General features: G+C 49.4%; 3 protein-coding genes across 3 annotated transcripts in view; all 3 read right to left on the bottom strand.

Annotated features, from left to right (window-relative positions):
* CELSR3 (cadherin EGF LAG seven-pass G-type receptor 3) overlaps nt 1-5,937 on the bottom strand; it is a 187,732-nt gene extending 181,795 nt beyond the window's left edge. The window contains 1 exon segment of the mRNA XM_084829828.1: nt 3,042-5,937. Coding sequence (XP_084685954.1) covers nt 3,042-5,937 — 2,896 coding nt within the window.
* Nucleotides 1-24,019, bottom strand: part of NCKIPSD (NCK interacting protein with SH3 domain) — a 192,982-nt gene that overhangs the window by 14,279 nt on the left and 154,684 nt on the right. The gene's annotated exons all lie outside the window — the stretch shown is intronic.
* On the bottom strand, nt 5,899-7,170 carry LOC146354896 (uncharacterized). Its single transcript, XM_084829827.1, has 2 exons — nt 6,240-7,170; nt 5,899-5,995 (listed from the first exon to the last, which is right to left on the bottom strand). Exons 1-2 carry the CDS (start codon nt 7,168-7,170, stop codon nt 5,961-5,963), a joined length of 966 nt encoding a protein of 321 aa, XP_084685953.1. The 3' UTR covers nt 5,899-5,960.

The raw sequence follows: 24,019 nt of genomic DNA, 5'->3' as shown, positions 1-24,019 counted from the left end.
GCCACCTCTTGCTCGCAACAGGGGGACCCCAGGACTAGAGGAGCTCAAGTCATCTCTGAATTTATTCTTGGCCCTGTCGTCCATCTTCCTCAATGGCCTTTGGCCCCGTCTTTATGTCTGATTCCCATCTGTCAGATTAAAATCACATCTCCTTACAGAGCAGGGGTGTTTTCTAGAGACACATTTATGTACGTACCCGCAGAGCTCACCTGCTATAGTTCTGATATTACAATCAGGCCAGCAACATGGAGAATCTGTTTTATAACTGGGAGGTGGGAGTTCTTGCCCTGATCCCTGCCAGAGCCACAAACACATCTTAGAAAAATGTACCTGGGAAACTGATAATCTGGTATTACAAGTGTAACATTAAATAGGAGTAGGATTAATACTCTGAGCCCATGTAAAACCCTATTTTCTCGGAGGGCAGGAAGGACAAAGAAGGGATTGTAGCCAAGACGGAAATGCTGACAAGGCATGTTAATATGACTGATGAAATTAATTAAATGAAAAAGAGCAATTTTGATGGAATCCGAGTCTGAGGCCAAACCTGGGCAAGGAAACTGTCGGGGCTTGGGCCAAACCTGCCAAGGCTCCAAAGTGCGGGAACATTTTCCTTCTTGCAGTGAGAGGGAGTGACCTTTTCAGCACTTGGGTCAGGGTCAGCATCTAAGCGCCAGCCAGAGCAATATCAGATCAACCACCAGAGGGGAAAAAGAAAAAATCGTGCTTCTGAAAACTCTGAAGCATTACAGTGTATGTACCTGAGCCATGACAGAGAGACAGGAGAGCCCTTGGGAAATGTCACTGATCCACAGGTTTAGAGATACATGTAACAGGTTGCCCAGCATGTTATTCTTAAAAGGAGAGGTGCCAGGGCTGAAAAGCATGCCTGGAAGTCATGTCCTCTGCCCCAGAAGCCTTTACTCCCAAGGCCAGATGTGTGGCTTCTATTCTTTGGAAAGGGAAAGGCATTCTGTACAGGCTTAGAGGCATTCTCTTCATTATGACTTCATATTTCAAGGCTGACCCCTGGCACCCTAGACTAGCCTTCCCAATCTGGTGTCCTCCAGATGTTTTGGACAACTCCCAGCATTCCTGTCCCTTGGCCATGCTGGCTGAAGCTGATGGGAGTTGGTTCAAAACATCTGGAGGGCACCAGGTTAGAGAATTCTGCCCTAGACACTTCTTGGTCTGAATTCAAATTAACCCTAAAACATAACAGGCAAGGCCCAATAACTTTTTTGTATTTTCTTTATGTTTTGTTTGCAAAGCAGCTTACAGAAATAACTCCATCTTGCCATGGTTTACATATAGGAAAAGTGAAACTCAGGCTTGGGGGATGAGAGGTAAGGACTTGTGAGCATTTGGTTGAGGGCAACAAATAGTCATTTCCGTCAATGTATTTGTAAGCCAATTTAATGTGTTCAGCTACCATCTTGAGTACTATAATATGCCCTAAGCAGAGCTGCCTTTAAAGACAATTTGGAAACTTCATTTGGTTCAGAATGTGCAGCCAGGCTTCTTTCGGGGGTGGCATATATGGCTCATGTTACCCCCTTTTGTACCAACCACATTGGCTGCATATTCATTTCTTGCCCAATTCAAAGTGCTGGGTTTTTTAATCTATAAAACCCTAACTGACTTGGGACCAGTTACCTAAAAGACTATCTCCGAATGATCCTGCCAGACAACAGAGATCTTCTACAGGGGACCTGGTGGCTGTCCCTCCAGGTATTTATAAGGTGATAACATGCAAGGGGGCCTTTTCTGTGGTGGCCCTTGCCTCTGGAACTTTCTCCCCCAGGAGATCCACATGGCTCCGTTACTGTGTGCGTTTAGGAGGGCTCTTAAAACTTTTCTTTTCAATCAAGCTTTTGAGCACTCCTAGATACTTTTGCTGCTGTGAGTTTTATTGATTGCTATGGTTTGCTTTATGGTTGTTGTTGTTTTTAAAGTATGTCATTCTGACCTCCTTAGGGAGGAACAGCAGGATAGAAATGTTTTTACATAAGTAAACAGTACATCCTTCCTTGCCACTCAGATCTTTCATGTATTGCAGGGAAGACCAGAACGACAGACAGCCATGGAGAGCAATGTCAAATCTAAGAAAGGAACCCATCCTTTTTTGTCGCCTGTCAAGGCTGCTCCCAATCCAGACAAAGGTGTTTTTGGGTCCAGGCATGCTAAGTCAATGTGTCTGATACCCACTAGCCATGTGGAAACCGTGGCCACCTCCATGCTATTCCTCACGACTCCAATTGGCTGTGGCAATCTCTGTGCTATTCCTGGTTAGGCTGGGGAAGAATCAAATCAACCCAGGAGCGCAATCCAAAATGACAACTGTGGCTCAGAAAAACATTGTGTTAGCTGATACCTTCTTCTTAGGGTACCCCTCTTCCCCCTCCCTCCCCCCTCTACAGCTGTGGGGACAACTACCATCCAGACAAGTTCTCCAGTTTCCGTCACTCGTTGCAACTGAACCCCCAGCCCTTATTTCTACTGTCTCTGAGGCCCCACAAAGGCCTCGCCCTAACACTGTCCATATTTGCTGGACTATTATGCCATCGTATGAAAGGAAAGCTGAGAAAAGATCCAGGAAGCCTCTGCATTCCCTTTTTGAATTCTCCATGCAACAAGCAGGTTTATCTTACCAAATTACATCCTTCCTTCCTTCCTTTGTGTGCACTTTATCTAATTTAGATTGTAAACTCTTCAGGGCAGGAACCTGGCTCCATCTAATAAATTATGAAATGAGTCTGCCACGAGATAATAGTGAGCAATCAAATCTTGCCTTTTTGGTAGCCCACTGCACTATTACACCCTAAAGGAAGCTGGGAAAAAATAAATAAAAGATCCGCCAGCATAATTACTATCAAAGTCTCTCCCCGTTTTCTTTTTTCTTCCAGGCTCCCAATGGCATAATGGCCCAAATGCTTAGAACTTGGCATCATTTAACACGAGCTAAGAGGCTGGCCCAAATGCTACAACACAAGGAAACACAACATTGCTGCAATCACTGAAGGAGTTGTGATGGTCTTTACCTGTGACGGTCACCAGCATGGAAGCCACCAAGGGACGATTGTTGTCCAGCTTACGACTCAGGCGGAGTTCCCCGCTAGTCTGATTGACAATCAACAAGTGCAGCTCATTTCCTCGTTCAAAGGTGTAGAAGAGTCGGTCAGACACATCTGGGTCATAGGAAGGTATCTTCCCTATGACCCCAGACGGGAAGGTGTTGGACTTGTTGGAGACATAGTTGTTAAAGAGGATCTGGAAATTTTTAAGAATGGGGCTGTTATCGTTCTGATCAATTAGCTTGATATGGACTGTGGCCCTGCTAACAAGAGGGGCAGAGGTGGCCTGAACCACAATGACATACTCTGGCTTGGTCTCGTAGTCCAGGTCAATCAGGGCAGTGAGCTCACCTGAAAATATGTCCATCTGGAAAATTTCAGGGATGTTGCCTTCCACAATCTGATACATGATCTGGGCATTGGGCCCCTCATCTGGATCAACAGCTGTGATCTGGGCCACTACAGAGCCCACTATGCTGTTCTCCTTCACTAAGACCTCAAACTCCTCAGCTGGGAAGACAGGCGCATTGTCATTAACGTCCTGCACAGTGACTTGAATGTGGACAGGGGTTCTTTGGGGAGGGATCCCTCTGTCCACAGCATATGCGGTGAGTTCATAGACTGGGATGCTCTCGCGGTCCAGCCTGCGGACTGTGCGAATGATCCCAGACGTAGGTTCTATAGTGAAGTCCCCATCCCCATCCTCTCCATTCTGGAAGGTGTACTGCACCCGTCCATTGGTGTGAGCATCTCGGTCAGTGGCGGAGATCTGGAGCACGCTGGTGAAAGGAGGGCTGTCCTCAGAGATTATGCCTTGGTAGTGGGCGCTGACAAACTGAGGGGCATTGTCATTGACGTCATTGACCATGATTTCTACATAGGTGGTGTCTGCTTTCTGAGGGATCCCATTATCTTTGGCTGTAATGGCCAGCGTGTAGGTAACCTGGTCCTCGTAATCCAGCTCCGCCTGCAAGGTGATGGCCCCTGTGTCTGCATCAATCCGAAACTGAGGGATATTGTCCTCCAGGTAGTAGGTGATCCTGGCATTTTCCCCAACATCATCGTCAGTGGCACTGATCACTACCACAGTGCTGCCTGCAGGACGGTCCTCATTAACGCTGATGGAATAATGGGCACTCTGGAACACCGGCCTGTGGGTGTTGGCATCAGTGATGTTGATATGAACATGGCAATTATCATGCAGGGTCCGGTCAGAGGCTGTCACTGTGAGCACAAAGCGCCTCTCCTGTTTGTAATCCAGGGGCAAAGACAGAGTGATTAGTCCCACTCCCCCCTGTGTGCTGATGGCAAAACGGTTCCGAGTGTTGCCACCTGTTATCTGATAGCTGATGGCACTATTCACATCCCGATCGATTGCAGTGACACTGAGGACGCTGGTGCCCACGGCTGCATCTTCGTTGAGACGAATGAAATATTCTTTCTGGATGAATTCAGGCCGATTGTCATTTACATCCATTACAGTGATGGTGACACTAGCAGAAGCAGACAGAGACGGAGAGCCATGGTCCCGGGCCTCCACCCCAAAGAAATAGTGCTCCACCGTTTCTCGATCCAAGGGGCCGCTCACAGTAATCCAGCCTGTGGCGCTGTTCACCACAAAGGGGGTGTCCGACGAGACCCCACTCAGCTTGTACTCCAGGCGAGAGTTCTCCCCATGATCGGCATCCACCGCCTGGATGTGGATTACTGAGTGGCCCAAAGGGGCATTTTCCAACACAGATATTTGGAAGGGGGTGCTGACAAAGATGGGCGCATGATCATTGATGTCCACGACTTGGATGCTGACCATCCCCGTGTTGTTGGACAGAGGAGGCCGCCCAGCGTCCTGGGCCCGTATCCTCAGGGCGTACTCTCGCTCCACTTCAAAATCCAAAGGAGCCACCACTTGTATTTCGCCGGTCACACTGTCAATGGAAAACTGGCCCCTGCTGTTCCCACTGATGATGTTATAATGAACTAGAGCATTGTTGTCTTTGTCCAAGTCAGTGGCAGTCACTTTCAGAATTTCCGAATGGGGCCTTATATCTTCTCTCACCTGGACTATATACCGCTTCTCGCTGAACTGTGGGACATTGTCGTTCTCATCCAGCACTGTTATATAGACTCTCACGGTGGCTGATCGAGGACTGGGTTCCTTGCCTTGATCGTTCGCCTCCACCACCAAAGAATATTTCTCCATTTTCTCCCTGTCCACTTGCCCACTGGTGGTGATCAACCCAGACCGTGGATCTATCTCAAAGACAGAGTGGGCTGCTTGCTCATTTACAAACCGGTATCGAATGTTGGCATTGGGTGGAGAATCCACATCGGTGGCCCTCAGCTGTAAGATCGGGTAGCCTTCTTCGACGTTTTCTCGGATAGTCTCTCTGTACTCGCTCTGCTCAAACACTGGGCTGTGGTCATTTCTGTCCGCCACTGTTATAGCCACCATGGTGGTGGCAGAAAGTCGGGGAGCTCCGTGATCCACAGCCGTCACGCGGAAGTAGTGCAGGTCCATGTTTTCCCTGTCCAAAACTTCCGTGGTGCTGATGAGGCCGTTTTGGGAATCTATGCTAAACAAGTCCAAAGATCTGCTGTTCATCAGGGCATCCATGGAATAGAATAGCCGGCCGGCTTCACCGGAATCGGGGTCTTGAGCTGCCATTGTTATCACGGGGGTCCCTGGGGGCTGGTTTTCAGCCACCTGGACCTGGTAATTATACTGAGGGAAGAGGGGGTGGCGATTGGCTGCCCTCCGTGTCCTCAGCAAGGGCAGCAGGGGCCCCGCTCGCTTCCTCCTCCTCTTCCTCCTCTTCCTCCTCCATTTCTGGGCACAGGAGGAATGCGCTGGCTCCTTCTGCATAGTTGGATGAGTAGCTTTTAAGGTCAGGTAAGACGAGAATACCGGAGTCGACGGGCTCCTAAAATCCACGCCAAAGCAAAGAGTTTGTAAACAGCCTTTGGTCGGGCCAAGCGGGCGGAGGGAAAGGCAGGGCACGGGACGGGGCGGCTGCCGCTGGCGCCGCTCGACGGCCGGCTGGGGCCTTCCCAGCGCGACGCCGGGAGCTGTCCGAGGCGCCCGTGGTGCTGAAACGGCTTCCGCCCCGGCTCCCCCAGCCCCGGACCGGGTGTAGCGCCGCTCTTGGCCGCCCGCCCAGCACTCACCGGCGCAGCGGCGGGGAACTCCGGAGTGCCTCGGCTGGCCCGCGCAGAGCTGGAGGCAGGTCCAGAAGGCGAACCAGCCGCGGAAAGGCGAGCGGGCGCGGGAGCGGCCGAAGGCAGCGCGGCGCATGGTGGGCAGGCGAGGCGGCGGCGGCGTTCCTGGGCTCCCGGCTCTTCTCCCGGCGCTTGCACCGCCGGAGCCCTCGCAGAGCACCAGCAGGCAGGCGGGGGTCCCGTTCCGTGCGCCGGGAAGCCGCTTTGCACAGCGGCGGGCTCGCGGCGTCCGGGCTGCCGCCGTGCCGAGATGGCGGATTCGGGATGGGGCCGCCCGGCTCTTCCCGTCAGACGCCCCGTTGTCCGGCCCCTGCGCCCCCTTCCCGGTCCCGGGCTGGGAAGGGCTGGAGGCGGCGCCCGTCCTCTCCGAGTCCGCCCCGGGCGCAGCCAGCCGCGCGATGCATTCCCAGGTCGTCCAGCTGCAACTCGCCGGGCTCGGGCGGTCCGGAAGACGTGCGGGGGCGTTTATAATCCACAAGCATGGGGAGCCGCTGCCCCGCTCCCCGCGGGCGGCCGCCGGGCATCGAGTCCTCGTCTGATCGCCCGGCGGGGCCGCGGGGCCGGCCGGAGAGGAGCCGCGGGCCGCCGGCCCCTGCCCCGCCTGGGGGTGCGAGAGGGGGCCAGCGCAGCGGCAGCCGCCCCCCTGGGCACAGGCGGCGGGGGAGGCTCCGCACAGCCCCCCGACGAGAGCCAAGCACGGCAGCGCGCCGCGCGGCCCCTCCGGCTCAGCCCGGCGGCCGCAGCCCCAGCCCCCTCTGTCCGCTGGCTCCCCCAGGCTGAGGGGGAACAAAGGCGGGAGCAGCAGCAGCAGCAGCAGCCCCAGGCGGCGGCGCGGGCGCGGGCGGCGGCGGCGCGGTCCCGGCGGCGGCGGCTCCGCCATGGTCCCTCGGCCCCTTCCCCGCCCCCCCGCCCGGCTGCCCGGGCCTGGCGCTGCCCCGGCCCCGCCGCGCCTCTGCCCCCTTCTCCGCCTGCGCCGCCACCACCATCTATCTAGACGCGGCGGCGGCTGGCTCCCCTGCGGGCCCGGCTGCTCCGTGGCGGCGGCGGCGGCAGCATCGCCTCCTCCGGCAGCCCCAACATGGCTCCCGGCTGCCCCGATGGTCCGCTCCGCCCTCCCGCCTACCCCCCTCCTGCCGCCCTGCCGTGGTAGCGCCCACCCGTCTGGCGTAGGCGGCTGAAGCCACCGCCTCCGCCATCTTCATTGTGGGCAGGCGGGATGGCGAGGGAAGGGGCCGGGCGGCCGCGGCCGCCGCGGGGAAGGGAGGCACGTCGACCGGGAAGGCAGCCGGGGCCGGGGCGGGCGGAGAGGACGAGAAGGTCTCGTCTGCGCGGGGAGAGGGCGTTCCGCAGGGGCGGGCACAGCTCAAGCGCTCCGAGAGCGCCGGGGGCTGTCCGACGTGCTGATCTGGACCTCGGGGATCTCATCGCGGCAGCCTCCCCCAACCTGGCGCCCTCCAGATGTGCTGGACTACAGCTCCCATCATTCCCCAGCCAGCGTGGCCGAGGAACGACGGGAGTTGTCGTCCGGCACATCTGGAAGGCGCCAGGTTGGGGGAGGCTGACTTAGGAGGGCGCTTAGGAAATGGGCGGGTCTCGCAGGCCGCAATCCGATGCCCCTCTTTCCTGGGAGTAAGCGCCATTGAAATCCGTGGGACTTACCTCTGAGGAGACATGCATTGGATGCGCTGTAAAGGCATTATCTTGGAGAATTCGTGGGAGAAGGGCCCTCTGTCGACGACACCCTAGGGTGGGTGTGACCCCAAGAGCTACCTAGGTCCTGGTGTGGACGGACAATTAAGCCCCCCCCCCCATAATTGTTTTTGGACCTGTAGGCATCCATTCAAAGCTATCCCAGCACTGTCTGATTATTTCTTAGCGCAACTGAACCAGTTGGTTGCATACACATAATTAGGGTAAAGGGAGCCTTACCCCCTTTAATGCATGCACTTGGGCTGGTGACCTGGGCATTATGAACTATTATATTAGCGATTGTGAGGAACTATGGGAGTGGCTATTTTCTCCAGCTTAAGTCAGAGCACAAAGCTTTGATGCTCTGTGGGTGGCATATGGTGCATATGTTCTGAAACAATGGGCATCCGCTTTCTTTTCTAAGGAGCTGATATTCCAACAAGAGACAGAAGCCTTTAAAAGTAGTCCCAGAATAATAGCCATATTAGTAGTCTCCAAGAGAGATGGCTTATTAGAGCCTAACTGATGTGCAACCCAGTCCTCTGCATGCTTACTTAGAGGTAAATCCCAGAGTCCAATGGACTTTACTCTCAAGTAAGTGTGCATAGGACTGCAGACTGACTTAGATCTCCATTAACTTCATGCAGTTGTTGAAGCTGTTGTGCCATTACGGTGGAACTTTGGGGCTGACTCCCAGGGCTCACTCAGCAGAATGAGTGCCTGGCAGGGCAGGGTTGCCACACTTTGACGTACCTGGAGTAGAACACATTACCATCCAGAGAGGGGTGGCAGTGTAAGACAACAAAGTCCAGTGAAGCAGTTCATTTCTAAAAGGGTCAGAACACTTTGAAGACAGAAATCTGGCAACACATCAGGAGATACTGGGAGATGAGAAGGGTGCTGAAATTAGTCTGGCTACCAAAGAACAGACTGGGCAGCAAGCAAGGGATCCTAATGTGAAGAATGATATAATGGCATCATGGCTTCCATTTATTTCTTATGTTGAAGCTCTTCAAACTTTCGATAAAATTCCTGCCAAGTATAGTTGTCTATATTTTTTTCTGATTAATGCACATATACACTAGGGGTGTACGAAACCCCACTTACCTGGCTCCTCTGGGTTCCGCGGTGGGGGAGGGGAGGCGATCTGGTCCTCCCTCCCCCCCGGAATCCTGCCCGGCCAGCTCTGCTCCGCAGCCAGTCCGCGGAGCCGCTGGCCAGGCCAATCCGCAGCGGGGGCCCAATCCACTGCCAGGCTGCTGCAGACGCAAATGGTGTCCTGCGTAGGGGACGCCATTTGCGTCCATATGCTAGGCCGTGATAGGCTACGTATATATTTACGTAGCCTATTACGGCTAAAGCAGGGACACAAATGGCGGCCACTACGACGGCCACCATTTGCATCCACAGCAGCCTGGAAGATGACCTGGAGCCACCACTGGAGCTGCCACCAGGTAGGTCCATTCCGGGGATTTCGGGGGTAGTCTGTTCCGCCACGGACTCTGGGGGGCCAGATTCTTTTGAATCACTGGAGTCCGTGGCGGAATTCTCCAACATCCCTAATATACACACAAAATGACATGCACTCATATGCTCCTTTTCTATGTTGTACAACTCGTATCGTTACTTTCATTAGGTATTGAGCTTCTACTTAGGCAGTTTTACTGTAGATGTTCCATAAGCATATCAGTTATAGACTAAGATTTATAATTAGTAAATTCCTTTCATTCTTTAGTAATTTTGATTTTTTATTATGTACACTCTTCTTTTTGTTGCCTTTCTTTTGTTAACTTTTTTTGGAAATAAAATAAAATGTCATCATTAAAAACAAACAAACAAAAACAGACTGGACAGCAATTGTAAGACATTGAGGGGGATGGAAATTGAGGCTTGTACAGAGAAGGGGACCTGGGGGAAGAGGGTAATAACTGCATGAGATGGTGGTAGAGAATAAAGCTACAGGGGGCTCTTCAACAGAGCAAGGGGATGGAGGGTTAGGGATGAAAGGTGAGAATGTCTAAGGGAGAGTCATGGACGTGTATGATATGGGGTGAGCTAAAGATGATTTTGGGGGTACAGAGGCAAATCAACTTCATTGTCTTAGGGCGCAATCGTATGCATGTTTAGACAGAAGAAAGTCCTACAACTCCCAGTATTCCCCAGCCAACATAGCTGGGGAATGCTGGGAGTTGTAGGACTTTCTTTTGTCTAAACATGCATACGATTGCACCCTTATTCAGGCTGTTCTTGAAGCTCTGTTTCGAATAAGGTGCTTGGACTAGGAGCCAACTTCAGCCTTGCTATATAAAGGAAGTGGAATGAGGCTGTTCAGGCACCTGGGGTTAAGAGAGGCACAGGTGCCAGGGCATGCAGAAAAAGAGGCCAGAGGCAGAAGGAGATGGATTAGATAGATATAAAGCAGGGACACAGACAGACACCACTGGAGAAACAGATTCCCACATGAGTCATGACTAATGTGAGTCCTGTTGATGTCAGCGGGTCTCCTCTGAGTACGATTCAACAAGAGGCGGTGTGATGTAGCAGGTAGAGTGTTGGACTAGGACTGGGGGGACTTTGGTTCAAACCCCCCCAATACGCCATCAAGCTCACTGGGTGATCTAAGGCTGGCCATTCCCTCAGTCTAAACCTATCTCACAGGGTTGCTGCAAAAACAAAACGGGTGCATGTCCTGAGTTCTGTGAAGGATGAGCAGGATAAAAATGTAATAAAAGACAACCACCTAAGTTCTCACCGCCTGCTCTGTTGGAGGCTGGTTACTCGATGAAGAGCTCAGACTGCATAGATCAGCCTTCCCCAGTCAGGGGCCCTCCAGATGACTGACTTCACTGACTGGAAATGATGGGAGTTGTAGCCGAACACATCTGGAGGGCACCAGGTTGGGAAAAGCTGCCATAGAATATGATGCTTTGGGGGCACCCTTTCCCTGCCAGATTCAGGACAGCTGCCTTCCTGTTTGACATATGCCATTTCTTTCAACACACTGTTTACCCTTCCCATTTCTCCCCTCCCCTTGCTGTCCTCCCTCCTATCCTGCCCTCACTTTCTGCTCTGTTGTTGTTGTTGTTCAGTCGTTCAGTCGTGTCCGACTCTTCGTGACCCCATGGACCATAGCACGCCAGGCCTTCCTGTCCTGCGCTCTCTCCCGGAGCGTGCTCAAGTTCATATTCATTGCATCCGTGATGCTATCTAGCCATCTCATCCTCTGCCGTCCCCTTCTCCTTTTGCCTTCAGTCTTTCCCAGCATCAGGGTCTTTTCCAGGGAGTTTTCTCTTCGCATTAGCTGGCCAAAATATTGGAGCTTCAGCTTCATTATCTGTCCTTCCAATGAGCACTCAGGGTTGATTTCCTTTAGGATTGACTGATTTGACCTCCTTGCAGTCCAGGGGACTCGTAAGAGTCTTCTCCAGCACCACAGTTCGAAAGCATCAATTCTTCGGCGCTCAGCCTTCCTTATAGTCCAGCTCTCACAGCCATACATTACTACTGGGAAAACCATAGCTTTGATTAGACGGACCTTTGTCGGCAAGGTGATGTCTCTGCTTCTTACTATGCTGTCTAGGTTGGCCATAGCTTTCCTCCCAAGGAGCAAGCGTCTTTGAATTTCATGGCTACAGTCACCGTCTGCGGTGATCTTGGAGCCCAAGAAAGTAAAATCTGTCACTGCTTCCATTTCTTCCCCTTTTATATGCCAGGAAGTGATGGGGCCAGATGCCATGATCTTCGTTTTTTTAATGTTGAGTTTCAAACCGGCTTTTAAACTCTCCTCTTTCACCCTCAACAAGAGGCTCTTTAGATCCTCTTCGCTTTCTGCCATTAGGGTGGTATCGTCTGCGTATCGGAGGTTATTGATAATTCTCCCAGCAATCTTAATTCCGACCTGTGATTCATCCAACCCGGCGTTTCTCATGATGTACTCTGCATATAAGTTAAATAAGCAGGGTGACAATATGCAGCCTTGTCGTACTCCTTTCCCAATTTTGAACCAATCGGTTGTTCCATGTCTGGTTCTTACTGTTGCTTCTTGACCCTCGTACAGGTTTCTCAGGAGACAGGTAAGGTGGTCTGGTACTCCCATCTCTTTCAGAATTTGCCACAGTTTGTTGTGAGCCACACAATCAAAGGCTTTAGCATAGTCAATGAAGCAGAAATAGACGTTTTTCTGGAATTCTCTTGCTTTCTCCATGATGCAGCGAATGTTGGCGATTTGATCTCTAGTTCCTCTGCCTCTTCGAAACCCAGCTTGTACTTCCGGTAGTTCTCGGTTCGCATACTGCTGAAGCCTAGCTTGTAGGATTTTGAGCATCACCTTGCTGGCATGTGAAATGAGCGCAATTGTGCGGTAGTTTGAACACTCTTTGGCGTTGCCCTTCTTTGGAATTGGAATGTAAACTGACCTTTTCCAGTCTTGTGGCCACTGTTGAGTGTTCCAGATTTGTTGGCATATTGAATGCAGCACTTTAACAGCATCATCTTTTAGGATTTTAAATAGCTCGGCTGGAATACTGTCATCTCCGCTAGCTTTGTTGTTACTAATGCTTCCTAAGGCCCACTTGACTTCACTCTCTAGGATGTCCGGCTCAAGTTCAGTGACCGCACTATCATGGCTATCAGGGACATTCAGATCTTTCCTGTATAGTTCTTCTGTGTATTCTTGCCACCTCTTCTTAATCTCATCTGCTTCTGTTAGGTCCCTGCCTTCTTTGTCCTTTATCATGCCCGTCTTTGCACAAAACGTTCCCTTGAGATCTCCAATTTTCTTGAAGAGATCTCTACGCTTTCCCATTCTGTTGTTTTCCTCGATTTCTTTGCATTGTTCATTTAAGAAGGCCTTCTTGTCTCTCCTTGCTATTCTCTGGAAATCTGCATTCAGTTGGATATGTCTTCCCCTTTCTCCCTTGCTTTTCACTTCCCTTCTTTCGTGAGCTACTTGTAAAGCCTCATCAGACAGCCACTTGGCTTTCTTGCATTTCTTTTTCTTTGGGATGGATTTCGTTGCTGCCTCCTGAACAATGTTACGGACCTCCGTCCATAGTTCCTCAGGCACTCTGTCTATCAGGTCTAATCCCTGAAATCTATTCCTCACCTCCACTGTATATTCATAAGGGATATGATTTAGGTCATACCTGAACGGTTTAGTGGTTTTCCCGACGTTCTTCAATTTCAGCCGAAATTTTGCAAGAAGCAGCTCATGATCTGAGCCACAGTCAGCTCCAGGTCTTGTTTTTACTGACTGTATGGAGCTTCTCCATCTTTGGCTGCAAAGGACATAATCAATCTGATTTCGATATTGACCATCTGGTGACGTCCATGTGTAGAGTCGCCTCTTGTGCTGTTGGAAAAGAGTGTTTGCTATTATCAGCATGTTCTCTTGGCAAAACTCTATTAGCTTTTGTCCTGCTTCATTTTGTACACCAAGGCCATGCTTGCCTGTTATCCCCGTGATTTCTTGACTTCCTACTTTAGCATTCCAATCCCCTATGATGAAGAGGACATCTTTTTTTTGGTGTTAGTTCTAGAAGGTGTTGTAGGTCTTCATAGAACCAATCAACCTCAGCTTCTTCGGCCTCAGTGGTTGGGGCATAGACTTGAATTACTGTGATGTTGAATGATTTGCCTTGGATTCGTACTGAGATCATTCTATCATTTTTAAGATTGTACCCCAGTACTGCTTTTCCCACCCTTTTGTTGACTATGAGTGCTACTCCATTTCTTCTAAGGGATTCTTGCCCACAATAGTAGATATGATGATCACCTGAATTAAATTCGCCCATGCCTGTCCATTTTAGTTCGCTGATTCCCAAGATGTCGATGTTCAGTCTTGCCATCTCATGTTTGACCACCTCCAGCTTACCTTGATTCATTGATCTGACATTCCAGGTTCCTAAACAATATTGTTCTTTACAGCATCGGATTTTCTTTTCACCACCAGACACATCCACAGCTGAGTGTCCTTTCGGGTTTGGCCCAGCCGCTTCACTCTTTCTGGCGCTACTTGGAAATACCCTCTGCTCTTCCCCAGTAGCATATTGGACACCTTCCGACCTGAGGGGCTCATCTTCCGGCGTCATCTCTTTTAGCCTTGTGATAGGTTCCATGGGGTTTTCTTGGCAAGAATACTGGAGTGGGTTGCCATTTCCTTCTCCAGTGGACCACATTTTGTCAGAACTCTCCGCCATGACCTGTCCGTCTTGGGTGGCCCTGCACGGCATAGCTTATGGCTTCACTGAGTTACGCAAGCCCCTTCGCCACAACAAGGCAGTGGAGATGCCAACCCATTCCCTGGGGCTCCAGCCTCCTCCCCTTTGAGCATGCCTTCCCCGCAGCCAGGATGACCACACCAATTTAGTCAGAAGCTCCCCCTCTGCAGCTCCACAACTGCAGCTTCTTACATACATTTTTAATGCGTGGGTGCAGGGAGTGAACTCCTCCTTGGGAAAATAAGTTTTTAATTAAAATAAGGGACCAGGAAACTGCTGCTAGAATGATATACTCACACTGTTGACTGAAGACAGGAAGCACAGCTTGCTTGATCCCACTTTCCCCCCCTTTTGTTCTGTTTTAGTGTTGCCATGCTGCTAACAAAAATGTACAAAGTAGGCAAAGCCCAACTCCTTTAACAAGACCTGGGCTGCGTGTCTGCCACCTGTTATCATTAGGCGCACAAGTACAGGAAGAGGGGTAGAAGGTGGTAAACAGTCTTCTTCATACCAAAACAACCAAGGAAAGCAAGTTTGAGGACACTGGAGAGAATTAGGCAAACAATTACAGGGTGCCTGAATGTTGTCATTCAGGCACCAGTTAAAGTTGTATTTATGCGTACACACCTTTGTATTATAGGCATGTGTTTCCTGGTGTGGTAGTGATGACTGTATTGTATTTTATTGTGCATTTGTAATTTTAGAGTTATGACTAACTAGGCTCATGTGCTGTACTGTTTCTGTATGTTTGCTCCCTCCCTGCTCATCAGCATACCTCCAACACACTCCGTTTCCCCCTTCCCAAGGTCAAGAGTCCCAATACTGTAAAAGGAGCCATTTCGGCCAGGAGGGGGACTCTGAAAACAGGAAAACCCCTCCCAGGTCAGAGTTTCATCTAAGACCATTGAGGGCTTTTTCTGATCAATCCTGTGGACCCAGGGAGACCATAGGATTGCTTTCTACATGTGTTATTAATTGGCTTTCCTAGTGCCAGGATATTTGTGTTAGCAGCAGCAACTGTTGTGTGAATGGACATTGTTAATGTGATTGTTAATTATAGGCCAGTAAGTAATCTACCGTTTGGTGGCAAGGTAATCGAGAAGGCAGTGTCCATTCAACTCCAAGCAGTCTTGGATGAAACTGCTTATCTGGACCCATTTCAAACCAGCTTCAGAGCAGGATACGGAGTTGAGACTGCTATGGTCACCTTGGTGGATGATTTTCGCCTGGGAATTGATAGGGGGAGTGCATCCCTGTTGATTCTTTTGGATCTCTCAGTGGCATTTGATACCATCAACCATGGTATCTCTCTGGATAGCCTGAGGGAGTTGGGGGTTGGGGGCACTGCTCTGCAGTGGTTCCACTCCTTTCTCTCAGGACGGTTCCAGATGGTGTCGCTCGGGGATAGTTGTTCCTTGAAAAAGGAACTATTTATGTGGAGTCCCTCAGGGCTCCATTCTATCCCCGGCGCTGTTCAATATCTACATGAAACACTGGGAGAGATCGTCAGGAGGTTTGGGGCTGAGTGTTATCAGTATGCTGATGACACCCACATCTGTTTCTCCTTAACATCTTTATCCAAGGAAGGTATGACTCCTCTGAATGACTGCCTGAAGTTGATAATGGGCTGGATGAGGGAGAACAAACTGAAGTTGAATCCAGGCAAGGCAGAGGTGCTCATCATGAAGGGTCCTAGTTCAGGTATTGAGGTATGTCAACCAATTCTGGAAGGGGTTGCACTCCCCTGAAGGAGCAAGTTCATAGCTTAGGGGTGCTTCTTGACCAACCCCTACTCCAGGAAATTCCTGACTTGTGTGGCGGATAACTTCCTCCTACAGAAAGTAGAGGAAGGAACTAGAGGATCGGCTATCCTTGACTTGATCCTAACCAACAGAGATGACTTAGTGGATAAAGTAGCAGTTACAGGAACTCTGGGGGAAAGCGACCATGTTGTACTTGAGTTCTTGGTTCTAAGGGAAGCAAAAGCCGAGTGTAGTCAAGCGCGTACCCTGGATTTTAGGAAAGTGGATTTTAATTAACTCAGAACAATGATCAGTAAGGTCCCATGGCAAGCGACGCTAATGAGAAAAGGAGTCCAAGATGGGTGGGAGCTTTTAAAAAAGGAAATTCTCATGGCACAATTACAAACAATTCCAACAAGAAGAAAAGGTGGAAGGCAACAGAAGACGCCAATGTGGCTTCACAAAAAGCTTAGGGATGACCTGAAAACAAAAAAGGACACATACAGGAAGTGGAAAGAAGGCCAAGTAAAAAAGGAAGAGTACAGGCAGGGAGCACAGAATTGCAGGGATGGCGTCAGGAAGGCTAAAGCTGAGAATGAGCTGAGGTTAGCGAGGGATGCTAAAAGCAACAAAAAGGCTTTCTTCAGCTATGTGCATAGTAAAAGGCAGAGGAAAGAAATGGTTGTTCAGCTATTAAATAAGGATGGCAAAATGATAACAGATGACAAAGAAAAGGCAGAGGTGCTCAATTCCTACTTTGGCTCAGTCTTCTCCCAAAAGAGGGTCTATGACCCCCCTGGCAAAGGCGAAGTACAGGCTGAAGGGGCAGGATTGCAGCTTGAGATTGATAGGCATATGGTCAAGGAACACCTAATTACTTTGAATGAGTTCAAATCTCCAGGGCCAGATGAACTGCATCCTAGAGTAATAAAGGAACTGGCAGAAGAACTCTCAGAACCGCTGTCTATTCTCTTTGAGAAATCATGGAGGACGGGGGAAGTGCCAGATGACTGGAGGAGGGCTAACGTTGTCCCTATCTTCAAAAAGGGTAAAAAGGAGGAACCTGAGAACTACAGACCAGTCAGTCTGACATCAATCCCTGGGAAAATTCTGGAGCAGATGATAAAGCAATCCATCTGGAAGCACCTTGAAAACAATGCCGTGATTACTTGAAGCCAACCTGGATTTGTCAAAAACAAGTCCTACCAGACGACTCTGATCTCATTTTTTGATCAAGTCACCTCCCTTGTAGACCGTGGGAATGCTGTAGACATCTTATACCTTGACTTCAGCAAAGCTTTCAACAAAGTGCCCCATGATATCCTGATGAGCAAACTAGCTCAAAGTGGGCTAGATGAAGCAACGATCCGGTGGATCCACAGTTGGCTACAGAATCGGACTCAAAGAGTGCTTCTCAATGGGACCTTCTCAAACTGGGGAGAGGTAACGAGTGGGGTACCGCAGGGCTCAGTCCTGGGCCCAGTGCTCTTCAACATTTTTATTAATGACTTGGAGGAGGAGGTGCAGGGAATGCTGATCAGATTTGCAGATGACACAAAATTGGGTGGGATAGCTAATACTTTGGAAGACAGAAACCAAATTCAAAGTGATCTGGATAGACTGGAGTGCTGGGCAGAAAACAACAGAATGACATTTCATAGGGATAAATGCCAAGTTCTGCAACTAGGAAAAAGAAACCAAAGGCACAGTTACAAGATGGGGGATACGTGGCTCAACAACACTACAAGCGAGAAGGATTTTGGAATTGTTGTCAATCACAAGCTGAATATGAGCCAACAATGTGATGTGGCTGCAAAAAAGGCAAATGCTCTTTGGGGCTGCATTAATAGAAGCATAGCTTCCAAGTCCCAGGAAGTACTAGTTCCCCTCTACTCAGCACTGGTTAGGCCTCATTTCGAGTACTGTGTCCAGTTCTGGGCACCACACTTTAAGAAGGATGCAGACAACTGGAGAGGGTTCAGAGGAGGGCAACAAAGATGATCAGAGGACTGGAAACAAAGCCCTATGAAGAGAGACTGAAAGAACTGAGCATGTTTAGCCTTGAGAAGAGAAGACTGAGGGGAGATATGATAGCACTCTTCAAGTATTTGAAAGGTTGTCACAGAGTAGAAGACGAGGATCTCTTCTCGATCATCCCAGAGTGCAGGACACGGAATAATGGGCTCAAGCTACCGGAAGCCAGATTCCAGCTGAACATCAGGAAAACCTTTCTGACTGTTAGAGCAAGACGACAATGGAACCAATGACCTAGGGAGGCGGTGGGCTCTCCCACACTGGAGGCGTTCAAGACGAGGCTGGACAGCCATCTGTCAGGGATGCTCTGACTTGGATTCCTGCACTGAGCAGGGGGTTGGACTTGATGGCCTTGTAGGCCCCTTCCAACCCTACTATTCTATGATTCTATGATTCTATGATCCTGCCACCCCAGGTGGATGCAACGGTGAGGAGTGCCTGTCATCAACTTCAGCTGATACACCAGCTACGCCCATTCCTGGAACATGTGGACCTGGTAACAGTGGTGCATGTGCTGGTAACCTCTAGGCTTGATTTCTGCAATGCGCTGTACTTGGGGCTGCCTTAGTTCGGAAACTTCAACCGGTACAAAATATGGCAGCCAGGTTGGTCTCTGGGACATCCCGTGGAGACCATATTACACCAGTTTTAAAATCTTTACACTGGCTGCCAATTTGTTTCCGAGCAAAATACGAAGTGCTGGTTCTTTCCTTTAAAGCCTTACATGGTCTAGGTCCAAGGTACCTTAAGGAGCACCCTCTCCCCCACGTCCCAGTCCGCCCACTGAAGTCCTCTGAGGGCTATCAGCTGAGGCTGCCTAATGTGAGGTTGGCAGCCACACGCAAGAGAACCTTTTGCTTTGTTGCCCCTCAGTTGTGGAATGACCTGCTGGTTGAACTGTGCCTGCTGACCTCATTGAAGGTTTTTAAGCAGGCATTAAAGATGCTATTATTCTGGCAGGCCTTTCCTTTTTAGAACTCTTGTTCCTTTTGCTGACTTTTGTATACTGTTTTAGGCTGTGCTGTTTTAAGCTGTGTTTTATTGTTGGATTCTTTAAAAATTGTTTTTAGTTCAAAGTTGTTTTTAGTTATATGTTTTTATATATTATCCATACATTTTTATGTAAATAGTTTTTAAACTTTGATCATTGTATTTTAATGTTTTAACTTTTGTAAACTGCCCAGAGAGCTTCAGCTATGGGGTGGTATAGAAATATAAATAAATAAATAAATGTGTCACTGTCAGTACTTTTTGCAGTTAATGTCTTTCTGACCTCACTGTTTACAATCTTTTCCCCCACCCCCAAAATGCACTGTCCGTATACTTGAGACTCTGGATAACACTTCACATATCTGATGAAATGGGCGAGAGTCCCCAAAAGCTTATTCCAGATGAAATGTGTTAGTCTTTAAGGTGCCACGAGACTCACATTTCATAGGTGATTTCAAATTAGAATACTTGGATCTGGAAGACTATGAAAGGGGGGCTGGATTCCAATGGCTGTTTTAGTGTTTTTGTTTTAAGCCAAACACAGCTTGCTTGTAGTCTGCAATCACGTCTATGCTCTTAATTTGTTTTAAGAAAAAGAAAGAAACCAATCCAGATTTTCCCATAGCCATATGGCACTTTGAAATACTTCCTTCCCTTTAATTATCAAATGGTAACATGGTCACTGCAAGGATTGGATTTCAACTTGGAAAATCAGGAGAATGTACTTAGAAGGAAGAGTGAATTGCAAAGTGTGGGGGCCAGAGCTGCTGACATTAATGGATGGCACAGGTCATGGCGACAAACACATTAGCTTTCACCCATTTCCCCCCCTTGCGCAGGACAGGCGTTGATCTCAGTTAATCACTAGATCCAATGCCTCCTGTGTGAGGAGGCTAATTTATGTATTACACTGAGCTCAGGGTTTGGTTACATCAGATATTTCCTGGAAATGGGCTGTCAGACAAATTACAGTATGAACACACCACCTTCTTTAACTCTAGTTCCTAATATAGGATTTCGCTGCTCTTTTGGAGATGTGCTGGCAGCTCGTTGGCTGTGCACTAGAAATACAAATATGACCAAAAGACATGGAGTGAAAAATCAATGGTGCAAAAGATGCTGCATTTCCTGGGCTACCACTCAGTAAACCAAGATCAGGAGAAATATTTTTGATTTAGGAAATTTTTTTTACAGAGGAGCATTCAGATGTTCCAATGCCTAAGGATAACTCTAGGTTTTGAGAGCTCCGCGCCATATTGTTAAAGGACGGGATCCTGGGGTGTCTTTTTTTGGAACATAGTTGGATGCTTTAGGTGAGGGGTGGGGAAAATGTGGCCCTCCAGATGCTGTTGGACTACAACTCTCATCAGCCCCAGCCACAATAGCCAATGGTGAGGATGATGGGAGTTGCACTCCAACAATACCTGAAGGGCTACATGTTCCCCATCCCTGCTTTAGTTCTCTGCACACTTCGGAGTAAGTCCACTGAACACAGGGGAGCTTATACTGGACTCAACATGCACAGGATCAGGCTGGAAGCTGATACGGTTGGTGGCTGCTGTCTGTCTCTGTCCTCCCCAAAGGCTTCTGCTCACTTCACTGTTGCAGACCTCCCCCAGAGCAAAGGATTTACGTGGCCCTTGGGGTCTTGGTCTCCCATTTGGCAGCTCAACTATTTGGGGAAGGCTGGTCATGATAGGGCACAGAAGGGCAGACGCCAGCGTTCTTGGCTGCAGAGAGGGGCCATGGGCCGATGACGGAGCACACCGTCACGAATGACACACGCAAGAGGCCCAAAGTCCAACACCAGGCATCTCCAGGTAAAGGCACGCCACTCTGCACGGACAAAGTAAGGATTGCAGCTACAACTTTTTGGAACGTGCACCTTTAATCAGGAGAGGAAGAGGGGCAAGATGATAGCTGAAATCAACAGTTTTAGCCTCTGTTGTGGGCTTACAGAGTGACAGTCAAGCTCGGCAAGGAGCTGAAAGGAGTGGTTTAGAAACAGTTGCAAGTTGTCCCACAATATATTGTAGGAACAAAGGAGAGTTTAGGCTGGAGGCTTAGAACAGGGCTGGGCAACATGTGGCCCTCCATTTGTTACTGGAGTGCAACTCCCATCATCCCCCACCACTGGCTATGTTGGCTAGAGCTGATGGGAGTTGCAGTCCAGCAACAAATGGAGGGCCACGCATTCCCCATTCCTGGTTTAAAACGCTGACCTCATGGAGAAGACTGGAACACAGTACAGAGGGCTTTTTTTTTTTTTTTTACAGTCAAGATGATCACAGAATTACTATATCATAGAGTCATGGGGTTGGAAGGGGCCTACAAGACCATGTGCAGGCTCAGTGCAGGAAGCCTGATTCTCAGGCGGTCTCCCATCCAAATGCCAACCAGGGCTGACCCTGCTTAGCTTCTGAGATCAGTACATCGTGCCATAGTGGGGAAGCCTTATACTATATAGGACAGGTAGATTTGTGTTTTTTTTAAAAAAATGAGATCAGGATTATGAACTCTGAAAGAACAAGAAGGCTGGAATTGTGCAAGTGTCACAGTAGTTTCCTTCTTGGCTCTGGATAAATAATTATCTCTTTGAATTGAAGAATCTCCCCCATTTGACCAGTACCAGTAAAAACATTTAAACCAGCTTTCCCCCAACTCTGCCCTCCAGATATGTTGGACGACAACTCCCATCACCTCCAGACAGCTTGGGACATCTGGAGGGCACCACTGGAGTTGGGGCAAATCTAAATTTTTACCTGAAGGAACCGATAGTCATACAGGTGGTTCAGTTGTGCCAAGTGCCAGGTGTTTCTATCACTAAATCTTATTTATAACCCAGACACTCCCGAGAGGCTTAACATTTCAGAGTAACCCCCCTGCCCTCTGCTCCCCCAGCCATGGCTGAAGCGTCTGATGCAATGTGAGCATCGTAGGGTTAATCTCCCTTTGCCCATTCCAATGATGGCTTCCAGTGGTACAGCCCTGACCACCCCTGGCTATGGCATGCGGATGGCATGAGCCAGTGCTCAGCTGGCTAATGGGAGGCTGCTGCAATGATTTAATAGAAGCTGAGCTGGGAAGAGAATTCCAGTCAGAGGCTCATTGTCCCCATTATTATAGTGGCAAGGAAACCACCCTCTTCACTCACGCCAATGCCTTGGATAAGCTGTCCGTCAGCCTGTTCATTGTCTACAAGGCTCAGTTTCTGGGGCTTCAGGCTTTCTCTCACTGTGGCACACTCAGCAATGCAAATGTTTTAAATCTCCCACATTTTAATTCTTCCAGTACTATATTCTAGTCGGATGGCTAAGAGAAGGAGGGAAAAAATGAACCAGGATTCACAAAATCAGACAGGGTTTTTTTTCTTTCTTTCAATACCTATGGGTGCCAAGGCCCTGTCTGTGGTGGCGGGGGGTGGGAGGTGGAAATCTAATTATTTTCTCAAGTGAGATAATATTTAATAGGTCCCCAGCCTATTTCATCTAAGTTGTAGCCATTGTAGCTATTTCATCTAAGTTGTAGCATTTAGATTTCTGTGTGTTTGAATAAAGGGGCGATCTTGCCAACTTGCAAAAATCCAATTATGTGACACAGATAGAGATCACACCGCCACAGCCCAGCCAATTAAGGTGTGCAAAACTTCCGTGGCTGTTTAAACAGCAGGTCATTCAGGGGAGCACAGGGCCACTGGAACTTCTCAGATGAGGCGAGCTGCTTCAATTCCTTCAGACAAGAGGAGGGAAAGCAAAGTGCCAGCAATGGCTTCGCTATGAGAATGGGATTGGAAGGAGCTGCGGTGCTGTCTGAACGAGTCGAGATAAGCACGGAGTTTAAAGGTAAATGTTAAAAGCCGTCCCTACCTCAGCCCTCATTGTATCATCGGCAGCCAATGAAAAACATACACTAGCTCAACTTTCTTCACACCGCAGTGCCTTGTGCCTTGTTTACTCCTAGCTGCTTGCCAAAGAGAAGAAATTATATGGGGATGGACCAGGAGCAGGCCTCACTGTAAATCACCACAACACAGGGGCTTAGGACAGCGTGGCCCATATACTACAGCTAGTGCAGAGCCAAGGGCGAGGGGTGAGGGATTCAACAACTTCTGGTGGGCCACAAGTTGCCCACCCCTGTGGTAGTGGGAAGAGGGGCAGACGGGACCTGTGCACTGGACAGCTAACATGGACCTAGTGGTGCAACCCTGGACTAAATGGTCATATGAGGTCTTTTTATTTTATTTTTTTTACTGTGTTTATAAACTTAAAATACCTAAAGGTTTATTTAAATTGAAGATCTCATGACCACTACATCTGGCAACATTTTTGGACTTCTGTTTTTTCTGTCATCCCCTGCTTTTTGTACCATCTAGCCTGATGAAGAGTTCTGGAGAGCTCAATTTTGTGCACATCTTCGTGGAATGCTGGGTGGTCCTGATCAAGATATTGCTCAGCTGTGGATTTTGGTCACTCACTTCTTATGATAGTAGAATGGCCTTGTTCAGACACACATTGGGGAAGGGTAGCCATGGTGCATGGTGGTCACTGCTAACCACTGTGAGTGCCACTGCCTCATGTGCAGGTAACCATGTTCCACAACAAGGTCAGACTAACCCTTCTCTAACCACCCTCCCTCCCGCAGGAGCCTGCAGTCCTCCAGATGGGTGGCTATGCATCCCCATGGCCTTTGCACTGTCAGCCATTTTGGTGCTTGGTGCTTCAGCAGCCTCCTGCCCCGCGCCATGGCAGACAGCCCCTGGGCACATTCTGCAGCATGGAAGCACATGGTCTGAGATCTGCCTTTCCCATTCTGGAGGCTTATAATCACTGCTCACCACAGTAATCCACCACCTCAATGCACAGCACGTTCAAGTGTCCCCTGCAGTGCAAACAGACACAGGTGGCCATAAGGAACCAGCTTCTGTCACTTTGGCCAACCGTTTGTGCTGCTGCAGGGGCCGTGCCGGAGTCCACGCGGCCTCTGCAGTCACATTGTGACAGGCGCCATTGCACATGGCGGCGCCTGGCCATGCCCATAGTGGTGGCCGGCCAGGGCA

Source organism: Heloderma suspectum, chromosome 2 (genome assembly GCF_057233095.1).
Source record: "Heloderma suspectum isolate Gila_16-S chromosome 2, 16-S_ref, whole genome shotgun sequence".
Taxonomy (NCBI): domain Eukaryota; kingdom Metazoa; phylum Chordata; class Lepidosauria; order Squamata; family Helodermatidae; genus Heloderma; species Heloderma suspectum.
Note: the sequence above shows the minus strand (reverse complement) of the source record. Positions and strands in the feature narration are given on the sequence as shown.

What these genes read in the sequence shown, in the direction of transcription:
- LOC146354896 (XM_084829827.1), bottom strand. Translation starts at nt 7,170, where the DNA reads ATGGCGGAGCCGCCGCCGCCGGGACCGCGCCGCCGCCGCCCGCGCCCG. An exon ending in AGTTCCCCGCCGCTGCGCCG is followed by an intron (nt 5,996 to 6,239) that starts GTGAGTGCTGGG and finishes CGTGGATTTTAG; the next exon opens with GAGCCCGTCGACTCCGGTAT.